Genomic DNA, 12,498 nt, shown 5'->3' on the forward strand with positions numbered 1-12,498 from the left:
AATGACAACTGAGAATGACCCAATAACTGAACTGACTTCCAGTTTCCCCCACTTCTCTCTCTCCTCACCTACCCCAACACTAGCAAACATTCTGGAACATTCCAGAATAATCACATGACCAAAGTAGGTAACCAATAGGAGACCACTACTGAGGATAACATAATTATACAATGTAACAGTCTTTCCAGACTTTTCAAGAAAATATGGGAACCTCAGTTCTTTTAAACATCTAAAATTTTCACATACCTGTTTCTCCACAATATAATCCGTTGGTTGAGAAGGTATTCAATGGAACAAGAATGAATTCAGTAGGGACACCTGGGGGGCTCAGTGGGTTGAGCGTCTGACTCTTGGTTTTAGCCGGGTCAATCCAGGTCCTGGGATCTGGCCCCAAGTCAGGCATGCACTCCCTGACAAATCTGCTGGGGATTCTCTCTCTCTCCCTTTCGGTCTCCCTCAGCCCATCCCTGACCCCCATCTCCCGCTTGTGCGCATGTGCACCCACGTGAGCTCGCATCCCCGCCCCTCCCCCATGCGCTGGCGCTCTCTAAAAATGAATAAATAAAATCTTTTAAAAAAAAGAATGAATTCAGGGGCACCTGGGTGGCTCAGTCATTAGGCATCTATCTGCCTTCCGCTCAAGCCATGATCCCGGGGTCCTGGCATCGAGCCCCACAAAGGGCTCCCTGCTCCGCGGGAAGCCTGCTTTTCCTTCTCGACTCCCCCTGCTTGTGTTCCCTCCCTCGCTGTCTCTGTGTCAAATAAATTTTTTAGATCTTAAAAAAAAAAAAAAAAAGAATGAATTCAGTAATCCTTTACACAATGAATCTGTATATTACCCGTAACAGTAGTGCTTAACATTTGATAAGAGAGTCAGACAAGCCCGCGCCAGTCCTATTATGTTCAGTGTTCATGCTCCTCTTGGGGCCAAGGATTCCTGGCAAACGAATAAGACAAGTAGGACACCCCCTGAGGCACGGGAACCGCCCACCCACTGCTGTCCTCCTGGCAGCCCCCCTGGTTTTGCCAGAGCTGTTTCCTTGGTATTGTTAAGAGGCGCTGGCCTCATGCTCCTTCAGTCTGTTGGGCTGTCTGCCACTTCCCCTCGCACTCGCTTCTTCAGGTAGGTGGACAAGAAGTTCAAGTGCTCCTCGCTACCTCCTACTCCTCCTACTCTGTCAAATTCAGGGCTCTGATTGAAACTTCGCTGCTCTTTCTCCTTCAGTAAACTCCCAAAAGACAAAACTCAGGACTGCGAACAGCACCCACTCAGGATGTCGGGAGCTGCAGAAGTTTATCGCTGACATATAGGACCAGCAGCTTCAGCAAGCACCTGCCTAAGTTCCTCACTTTAGAGAAGACCCTCAGGGAATACCTGTGCAGGCTCTTTCCTGGAGAGCCCACCAGCAGAGGAGCAGGGCTGGCAGGGCTTGTTTTAAGTGCAAGAGTCTCCTTTTAATTTTTCTTTTCTTTCTTTCTTTTTTTTTTTTTTTTGAAGAGTCTCCTTTTACAAGCCCACTTAAAAAGCCCAAGCCTTTTTCAGCTCCTAGGGCCCCTGCCTCAAAAACACCATCTTCACCTCTGCTGGTAGGTGATGCCACCGTCAAGAGTTCTTTGAATATCCAGATGTTTGGGAGCTCAGGCTGGCCTAAGAGTATGGCCAACCACTTCTCCACTGTCCCCGCTCCCTCACCGATTACCAAGACTTGAGCTAATCAGCCACAAGCCTCTGGCACTCTCCCTGGACTCCCAGTCAGAACTTCTATACACATCTTCTGACCTTTTCTTCCTGAGAGCTCACGAACTCTACTGCCATGTTAAGGTTCTGAGCCAAGAAGTAAGGAACTGTCAATGCAAAGCTCAAGAAACCAGGGGCACCGTAATTATGACATGATAGGAAAAGAATCCCCTCCTCTCCCCATACCTGACCCTTCTAATTTTTCGAAGCCCAGACAGGAAAAAAAGATGGTACAGGGATGGGTAGGGCTGGTGGCCGCTGCTTCGAAGCTCGTATGTGTGGGTGACTGACACAGTGAGGCTGGGGCAAGGGTTACACATGACTCTATTTCCCACCAGGGACCCCAAACTGCTCAGCTTCTCACAAATACTCCAATCAAGAATGGAAGAGTTGGGGTGCCTGGGTGGCTCAGTGGGTTAAAGCCTCTGCCTTCGGCTCAGGGCATGATCTCAGGCTCCTGGGATCGAGCCCCGCGTCGGGGGTCTCCGCTCAGCAGGGAGCCTACTTCCCTTCCTCTCTCTCTGCCTGCCTCTCTGCCTACTTGTGATCTCTATCAAATAAATAAATAAAAATCTTAAAAAAAAAAAAAAAAAGAATGGAAGAGTTGATTTTTTCCTAAAAAATATCCCTAAAACTTTTCTACAATAATACCAGAAGACCAGGAACAGCCAAAGTATGATCTGCAGAATAAAAGTACGGTATATAATGGTTTTTGGTTTTTTTTTTTTTTTTTTGGCAGGTATGGAGTCCTGTGGTCAAGTCAGCTTGAAGAGTGGTAGCATGAACAAAGAGTTTCAACTGCAGGACTTTACAGAGCCTTTGCTAAATTAATGCACATTGTGATGCTTCAAACCTGGGATGGATATTACAGCAATGTCTACACCTCTAATAACCCTTTCCAGGGGAAGCATGTCAGGATGCCAGTGTGCCACAGAGCATGCTCTGGAAGGTGCCACAGAGGACCAGTGGTCAGTCAAAGCATTCTGTAGTCAGCAGAGGGAGACAACTCTGAGGGGATTTTTTTTTAAATATTGGGCAGAGACAGTCTCTCTGTCCACCATGGCTGCTGAGAGAACAGAATATTCAAGAGATTGCCTGCAGGAGGAGAACTGAAGAAAGCAGGCTGAGATGGGAGAGAGCTGAATTCTAGCGACATCGTAGTTCCTTGGGTGGGTCTGGCGTATGCAGTGGCTCTAGGATCCAACAGCCCTGAGGAAGAGTCCATCTTTTCAGTTCACCCTGACTGGACAGATCCTAACTCACCACCTGGAACAAGGTGAACTCCGTGGAGATGCCTGCAGGCCCTGTTTTAAACTCCATTTGTCATGGGACAGTCTGACCCCAAGCCCTGCAGGTGCCATCATCTCATCTCTGGCCTTCTAGCTGAGCACATCCATGTACTAGATGTTAAAGATAAACCCTGTGACTCACGCTGATGCTAACCTGTTAGGCTGAAGCCGCCTTTCAACCTTCACCTGGGACCAAACGGCTAGCATTTAGTACATAACCATTATGTTAAAGAAATCTTCTCTGTACTAGGGTAGATGGTAGACAATTCACATACTGCAGGCGAGGAAATGAGCCTCCATGCCCGCAGCCACACATCAGCAGACACAGCTAGGGTTCACACAGGACTCATTCCTCCTGTGTTAGCTGCCCAACACTCTACTGAAATTGAGAAACCAAAAACTTTGCTCAGAAATTACTGAATTTATCTTTTTTAAAAATAAGGTTTTTGGGGCGCCTGGGTGGCTCAGTAAGTTACATGTCTGCCTTCGGGTCACCTCATGATCCCAGGGGCCCAGGGACCGAGCCCCGCACTGGGGTCCCTGCTCAGCAGGGTGTCTGCTTCTCCCTCTCCCTCTGCTGCTCCCCCAGCTTGTGATCTCCCTCTCTTTCTAATAAATAAAATATTTTTAAAAATAAAGCCTTTCAAAAATAACTTTAAAATCATAGCCATATCAAACCTTAAAAGATGAACGCAGTCCATCCCATCACATGTTGGCAGGGGACAATTTAGGAATGACTGACCGAGTGCAGTTAAGTGCCAAGACAGGGGAGGCTCCCTGGGGTCCATGAGAACGTGCAGCTGGGGGTGCATTATGGGATGGGGGCCCTCTCAGCAACTGCTGAGGCTTTCGGTCTGAGGCGGTGGCTCAGAACAGGGGAGGGCTCCCACAACTTTTTATTTTCTAGGCCTCTTAGGACAGCATTATCAAACCACACATATTAAAATGTAGCCGCATCCTAAATTTCTGAAGCTTTTTATAATTTTGTCTTTTAAATTGCTTCGGAGCCCAGCAACTCACTTACTAGATGATTAGCTATGGTTCCTTGGCAGTCTTGAGTGCTTAGAAATGCTTGTGAAGAAAGAAACTCTTGCCTATACAACATACATCTCAATATTTTAACAATTAAGGAAGGAAATGTTTCATTTTGTGGATATTTAATAATTTTTGCTCTTTTCCTTGCATAATTTGGAGCGAGGATTTTCTTTTTCCTGGCATTTTGCAAACATTTCCATTGGTTCTTCAAAGCTTACAGATCTTAGGCAAGAGGACTTTAGCTGCCAGCAGGTAAAAATAGCAGGAAGGTCAAAACAAAGCACAAGACCAAAAGAGGAGTCCAAAAGACTCCTCTTTTGGACACAGGAGGTCCAAAACCAAGTGAATTCAGCATTTAAAACAGCCTGAGGTAAGCTGTCACAGCCTGAAATTGGATCTGTCCCCACAGTACGCCAGGTACCATCTGAAAATATACAGTCCCCACCAGTGTCTTTCCTAAAAGACCTATGAAGATCCCTCTTCTTTTAGGGCATCATCTGCTCCCAAGACCAGTTGCCCAAATGGACACCAGTGAGTCCAGCAGCAAGGCCAATGATTCTCATGGCCCTGGTGATAGCGTATTCAAGGAGTAGACATACAGAGCTGTCCTGTGTCTCCTTGCTGGGCTGGTTCCTTATCCTTTGTCTTTAAGCTGGCCTCTGATTTCTAGAAATTCATAGGCTTGAATATAATATTGCCCAAATGGTAGCAGAAATTATTAACAAATTAATCAATCTGAATATTTTTGGGTACAAGGCTCTTTAGAAGGTTGGGAATGGGAAGGACAGAGTGTCCTGAGACCTTGGGGAAAATATCTTGCTATTTATAAAACAAAAACAAAAACTCATGCCAACTAACCCAAATAAACATATAGGAGAATGGGGGAGGGTTGGCAGGACAAGTACGCAATGGTGGGCATCTTTCTGATTTTTTTTTTGGCACCATCTCACACATCGACTGCAATTCCACAGAGGAAACCCAAGTGTAGGGAGGTAAATTAGTTAATGTCAGAACAGCTGGTCAGCAGCCAGGATGACCCAGAAAGCAAACTGCACCACACTTACCTCCTGAGATTACCGTCGCTTCCCCTGCAGACCCAATGGAAGGGTCTCAGCAGAGCGGGATCCACATCGGGAACCACCAGCATCAGAAGGACCAGGAAGAGAGGGAGCAGTCCATCAGCCCAAATTCTGACCTGGGCTGGTCAACAGGGCTGACCCAAAGCCTGCTCTTAGGCTTGGGGTCAGACTGTCTCACAGGTGTGGGCCAAATATGACAAGGAATCAGAGCAGCCGCAGACAAAATGAAGGCTTTTATTTGTTTGAGAAAATGAGCGATATGGCTTGGCTTCTGTAAGATGCCGAACACTGATAAATTATTCCACTCAAATGGCCTCTTAGACCTAGTCAACTCGAGTCCCAAAAGACCCCACTTGTCCATTGACATTCGCATTAGCCATTAGTCCTTCTGAAGAACACACTAGCGTGGTCTGACCATGGATACTCTGACTGAGCAGAAGCTGCTTCGCGTCCCCCCCCAGAGTCCGTGAAGAACAAAGGAGATGTGGGTGGGGCACCAGCCGGTGGGGCTGCTTCCCTGTTCATCACGGACGGGCTCACATTGCCCACACTGGTCCAGCCGCAGCTCTCCAATACAACCAGCCCCACAACCTCCTCCTCACGCCATGACCAAAGCCCCCAGTAAATCCATTTCATCAGCCCACCTTAGTCCCCAACCTCATCCGGGGGAGTCCCACCCCCACCGTAGGCATGGCCAACCCTGTGGGAATTCCTTACTTCCCTGGTGTTTCCTTCTCTCCCATCTATCTACCTTTGATCATAACCACTTATTCCAGGCTCCTCTACTCCATCCAGCCTCCTTCCGAAGGTTTCACTCAGCATAAAACTATCTGCCAGCAGGGAACTCGCTGAGGAGGCTCCCGAAACAAAAGACCTAGCAGGAAATGGCCGCCTCATGGGGTTTTTGTGTCCCGTGACAGTGAGAAGACAGGCACCATGACGCAACATAAGCTTTTGGGTTTTCTTGTTGGGTCTGTAATCAGTGATGTCCTTCACCAGTTCTTATCAGAAAAGATTAAAAATAAATAAACCATGAGGTTTAGCTGGTCCCTGAGGGCAATTTGGACTTCTACGGAGCCTCCTGCTGCTCTTTCCCCATCAGCCGCCATGCTGCAGTATCCTGGCTTCCTCCCACCTCTTGTCAACTGTCTCGAAGAACACGGTAAAATAATCATGACCAAGGAGGCTGGCTGGTGTTTACATAGAATGTAGTCTGAACGGTGCTGAAAGACAGCTCTGCCGTGACCCCCAACAAGGTCACAGGTGTATAGGTCCTTAAAATAAAAATCACCACCCTCAATGAATTCAGGATGGTCTGTTTCTGTCTGCCAGACAGGAAACAGAAAAACTAAGAAAACCAAGCCTAAAGATGCTAGAATCTCTCTTCAAATTACCCCAAGGGCAGCTGGACCAACCAGGAGCGAATCTAAGAACAAGGCAGAAACTGGAGGTGCCCAGTGTCAAAGACGGACCAGCTACCTGCACAGAATGGCTCCTGCTCAGTGAATGGTACTGCTTCTCTTGGGCATTTGAGAAGGGGCTGGGATCACGCAGTATACATAAACACTACATTTCCCCTCCTTTGGCCATATCTACACCCCTACCAGATATTCCTACTGCAGAAGCAGCTACACCAGAAGGAGGGCTGGAAACACTAGACCCTCCCATGTTCACAGCAGAGAGCAGCACACAGCCTTCTACTGTTGGGAATGATCTGCCTGCAGTCCACACGCCACCCTAAACTGGCCAACAGTACCATTTCCGGAGCTTGCTACAACAGACAGAAAGCCCCTGAGGATAGTATCTGTCGTGTCCAAAGCAACATGGCCCCTTAGTTCTAAATTTACTCACGGGCCGTTCTGGGTTCAAACAGCAGCAGCAGTAAACAGACGGCAGCATGTGTGGTAGACAGAATTCTCAGATGGCTGACCCTGATACAAGCCCCTAGCTATTCAAACACAAACTTAGGTACTGTTGTGATCAGGGGACCTTAAAATAGAGAGATTATCCAGGTAAGACAGGAGGCATTTAAAAGCAACTAAAGCAATGAGTCTTCTTCAGCTGGTGCCACAAGAAAAAGTCAGAGACAAAGCGCGAGAAAGGCTGGAGGCAATAGGATTAAATGTACCATCGCTGGCTTGAAGAGAGAGAGAAGCAAGGTACAAGGAATCCAGGCCACCTCTAGAAGCTGAAAGATGTCCCCAGCTGACAGCCAGCCAGAAATAGGAATTCTAGTCCTAGAACCTGAATTCTGCCAACAATCTGAATGAGCTAGCTCATTCTTTGCCAGAGCCCAGCTGGCATCAGCCTTGTGAGACTCTAAGACTAGAATCCAGTCAAGCCCACCAGAACCTCCAACCTAGAGAATGAAGAGGATACATGGGTATTGTTCTCAACTGCTAAGTTCGTGCTCATTTCTTTTTTTTTTTTTAAGATTTTATTTATTTATTTGACAGAGAGATCACAAGTAGGCAGAGAGGCAGGCAGAGAGAGAGGGGGGAAGCAGGCTCCCCACTGAGCAGAGAGCCCAATGTGGGGCTCAATCCCAGGACCCTGAGATCATGACCTGAGCCAAAGGCAGAAGCTTAACCCACTGAGCCACCCAGGTCCCCCAGTTTGTGTGTTCATTTCTTATGCATAACAAAAATTAACAGCTATGTAAAGTTCTCAGTAAGTGGAATGCCATCGTTCCAAACGGCCTGGCCTCCTGCCATGTTAGGCTTACATCTCCACATCTTCCCACACCCCCAGTCATGACAGCGCAGACTTTCTCTAGTCCCTTTCCCCCGAAAAAGAAAGGGTACAAAGACTGAGGAGAAAAAGATCTTTCCTTACTTCGAACCACCTGCAGCCCCCAGGGGGAGAATACCATTTGGAATCCTCGTAAAAAGAATTAGATCTTTTCTTTCCTACCAACTGTGGCCCCATACACCTACCAAATGGAGACTCTGTTAGTTGTCCAAGCGTTCCTGCATGTCCTTGCTCAGGAGGCCTTTCCCTGGGCCCTTTGTCCTAATGGTGCTCCCAGCAAGCAGTCCTGAGGGATGCAGTAATGTCCCTATCTGGAAGAAAGAGCAGGCCTGCTGGAAGAAGAGGAGTCCCCGAGCGTGCAGACTCCTCAGCCACGGGGCAAGCCCACTGCATGCTCGGCATCGCCCTGCCCCCCACCCCTGCCTCATGTCGTTACTCTGGGACTTGGGGGACAAGGGAATCCGATCCAAACATGAGGTTCATGCTGCTTGCTGTGCTCCAACTACAAAGTTCTCTATCTCGGACCTAAGATCCGCAGGTCTTCCGCTAGCATCCATGGGGCAGTAACCATCTGACTTAGAAGCTTGCAAGTCGGGTCCAATTCCAGACTCTGACACTATTACATGCAGCACTTTAAATCAGTACATCTACTGTCTTTACATTATAAACTTCAAAGAGATAAAATACCCTCCATGGATTTTCTTAAGAATTTAATAAAATCCATATTGCAGAGCTACCATGAGGATAAAATAAGAAAATGTACCGCACACCTTAGATAGAGAAAATATCCAATAACTTTAATGGACCCCTGCCCTCCCCAGGCACTCCTCGCCCCACACACACATACAATGAGCCAGACAGGGGGGCGACACCTGCCTCCAAGATGTCAGTCCATTCAGAAGACGAGGTGCACCAGTGAGCTTCACAGACCGATCCTGACACGTGCGAGCAGTGCACGTTGCCCTGTGTTATCTCAGTGATCCCTAAACAGAAACCGAAGCTCAGCGCATCAGCCCTCTCAGGAAGAACAGTGACAGGCTCCACGTGCCGGAAGCCCAGGGATGCAGCTGGGAGGTTGTTCTAGTGGCACAACTGTGTCCTGAAGGCATACTTGTCATCAGGTGAGCCAAGGGTGCACTCGGCATGACTGGGCCTCCTGAGGAATGTCAGTGCTACCGCAAAAACAGCTAGAAGCCACATGATACAGAGATGCCTTTTCTTCGAATATTCTGATTTTTTTTTAATGGAAAGTTAAGAAATCCTTAATGTAAGAGCATAACCTGTCCTGGATGAATTTGGACTTGGTCCTGTTGGGTGTCCGTGGCAGTTTCTGCTTTGCTTGTAGGCATTGGGGCCTTATCTGGTGAGAGTATCACTTGAGGGTCTTGCTAAGGTTGGAGAAACCGATGCCAACACAGGTCATCAGCACTTTATCCCCACCCTTGAGCTCTTCACCACATGGCTTGGTTTCAATTTTAAACATAATCTGGAAAAAGCTCTTCAAATGCCGCAAAAATTCTATCCTAAAAAGGAAAAAACAAACAAAAAACAAAAACAAAAAATGAGGGAGGGGTGAAAAAGGAATTCCATTTTCAAAAAAAAGTTCTCCTTCCCACATCTAGAGCCCAAGCCTTTACTTTTCACAGATCAAGAATATCTAAAATTAAGAACGTCTCAATCAAAGCTCATTAAATAGTATTTATTCACAGCCCGCCATTTTCCAAAGTGGATTTGGACAGCCTATGGAGATGCAAACAATATAAGATAAATTAGATTTTTAAAGGTCCGAGGTTAGTACAGGACACATAAGTCATCTGGCCCCATGCCAGTCGAGCGGACATAAATACAGCGTTAGTCTTTGAGACTAACATGCAGAGAGATACACATGCACTCCCGTGACTCACAGCATCACGCCAGACAACCAAGCAGAGGCCAAAACTGACAGTGTCTCTCTTCACTCCTCAACTTCAATATAACCCTTCCATCCACTCCACACACATTTCCTGAGTGTGTACGTTGTACCAAGAACAGTGCTTGGTGCTAGGGATGTTGCAGTCAACAAAAAAATCCCTTCTCTCAGGGAGTTGTCAATGTAGTGGGGTAGACAAGTTAAATACTCTTTAACTGTGGAAATTTAAAGAAAGGAAACAAGGCAAGGGGGGGGAAGAAATGTGGGTACAACATGTTTGTGTGTATATGGCCGGCCACATTAAACTAGGTGGCCAGGGAGGGGGTCAGAGTAAATGTGACGTGGAGTTTCATAGGGCTGTTTCTCATCATCTCCTTTAAGACAGAATGATGGCTTCATCTCAACAGTACCTTAGGAACAGCAATTCTAAGGAAAGGCCATGGGACAGGTAAGCAGGCTTCTACTGGTCTGCCCTAGCAGATGCAGCATCTTCCCAGCTGGCCTTGACCATAAGACTCACCTGGAGAGTTCATTAAACACACAAGTTCCCAAAGGTTCTATTCAACTAACAACTGGTAGGGAGCAAGGGCCCACAGAGTAGTGCCTGGAAGCACAGGCCAACACAAAGTCAGCCCTTCCCCACCCCTTACAGGCCCTGTCTCCCTAATGCACAAGGACCAGAAATCTATTCTTAACAAGGACCTTGGTGATTTTTTTTTTTTAAGATTTTATTTATTTATTTGACTGAGAAAGAGAAAGTGAACAAAACCACGGAGAGTGACAGAGGGAGAAGTAGGCTTCCCACTGAGCAGGTAGCCTGATGCGGGGTTCCATCCCAGGATCCCAGGTCATGACCTGAGCTGAAGGCAGACGCTTCACTGACAGAGCCACCCAGGTGCCCCTCCCTGGTGATTCTTAATCAGGCAAGTTTGGGGACACCGGTTTAGTATGAAGACATGGTCTGCATCTCAGTGATGAAGTATCCAGCAACCATGTGTCCTACGGCCTCCCAACTGAACCGTCCAAACTCCCGACCCTAGCCAGGTGGTTCTAACCCTGCCTACACATGGAATTACCAGAGCAGCTTTCAAAATACTGATTCTAGACATAAAGACCAATGGGAAAGAGTTGAGAGTCAAGAAATAAACCCACACATTTATGGTGAACTGATTTTCAAAAGGGGTACAAAGTAATTCAAAGGTGAAATAATAGTCTTTTCAACAAATGCTACTGGGACAGCCCCGCGTGCAGAAAGATGAAGCTGGGCCCCTTCCTCACATCATACACAAAAATTAACTCAAGATGGATTAAGGGCCTCAATTTAACAGCTAACACATGAAACTCACAGAAGAAAACACAGGAGAAAATCCTCATGATCTTGGGCTGGACACTGGTTTCTTACATACATCATCAGAAGCAGAGTGATAAAAGTAAAAACATAAATTGCACTTCATCAAAATTAAAATCTTATTTTTTAAGATTTTATTTATTTATTTGACAGAGAGAGACACAGTGAGAGAGGGAATGCAAGCTAGGGGAGTGGGAGAGGGAGAAGCAGGCTTCCAGCAGAGCAGACAGCCTGATGCGGGGCTCCATCCTAGCTCCCTGGGACCATGACCTGAGCTGAAGGCAAACGCTTAATGACTGAGCCACCCAGGCATCCCTTTCAAAATTAGTATCTTTTGTGCATCCGAGGACATTATCAAGAAAGTAAAAAGACAATTCCCAGGATGGAAAAAAATAGTATTTGCAAATCATGTATCTGATAAGGGTCTGGTATTGAGAATATAAAGAAATCTTACAACTGAATAATAAAAAAAAACAAATAATCCAAGATGGGCAAAGGATCTGAATAGATATTTCTCCAAAGACATACAAATAGCTAATACGCACATGAAAAGACGCTCAACATTGTTAGTCATTTTAGGGAAATGAAAATCAAAACGACTAGAAGATCCCATTTCACACCCCACAGGATGGCCACAATTGAACAGAGAGCCCTCCCATGTCTGGGTGAGGATGTGAAGCAGTCAGTCACCTCGGCACTGCTGGCTGGAATGTTAATCCGGCGTGGCCCTGTGGACAACCGTCCGGCAGTTAAGTCTTCAGTAAGGACATCCCACATGATCCAGTGATCACCCTTGCAGGTACAACCACAGAGAAGTGGAACACACCCACACAAGAGCTGGACACGAATGCTGGTGATAGCATTATTCGTAACAGCCAAAAAAGTTGGAATAACCCAAATGCCCGTCAACTGATGAATGGATGAACAAGAGGCGGGGTGTCTCTACAATGGAGTATTATTTGGCCTTGAAAAGGAGCACAGTACGGACACACACCACAGCACGGACGAACTCTGAAAACATCGTGCTCAAAGAAGCCAGTCGCGAAAGACCACATATTGTATGAAATGGCCAGAACAGGCAAACAACAGAGGCAGAAAGCAGATCAGTGGTTGCCCAGGGCTTGGGGGGAGCAGGAAAGATGGGGAACAACCGTGAATGGGCGAAGAGTTTCTTTCTGCGGTGGTAAACATGTTCTAAAATTAGGGCTGTTCTGAAACTGTGCTTATGGTTACACAACTTTGGGAGTATACAGAAAACCATTGAATTGTACACTTTATTTTTTTTAGGATTTACTTATTTGTTTTAGAGAGAGAGCACACACGGACACGCGCATGCACCTGTGGGGGAG

At 46.8% G+C, this 12,498-nt stretch overlaps 1 protein-coding gene across 1 annotated transcript in view; it reads right to left on the minus strand.

The window, feature by feature from the left end:
- Positions 1 to 8,676: 8,676 nt before the first annotated feature.
- LOC111153595 (RNA terminal phosphate cyclase like 1) overlaps positions 8,677 to 12,498 on the minus strand; it is a 65,551-nt gene continuing 61,729 nt past the window's right edge. Inside the window, exon 9 of the mRNA XM_022512727.1 lies at positions 8,677 to 9,415. Within this exon, the coding sequence (XP_022368435.1) occupies positions 9,265 to 9,415 (151 nt within the window). The 3' untranslated portion in view covers positions 8,677 to 9,264. The remainder of the gene's footprint in view (positions 9,416 to 12,498) is intronic.

Source organism: Enhydra lutris, unplaced genomic scaffold (genome assembly GCF_002288905.1).
Source record: "Enhydra lutris kenyoni isolate GAN:26980312 unplaced genomic scaffold, ASM228890v2 scaffoldscaffold33, whole genome shotgun sequence".
Lineage (NCBI taxonomy): Eukaryota > Metazoa > Chordata > Mammalia > Carnivora > Mustelidae > Enhydra > Enhydra lutris.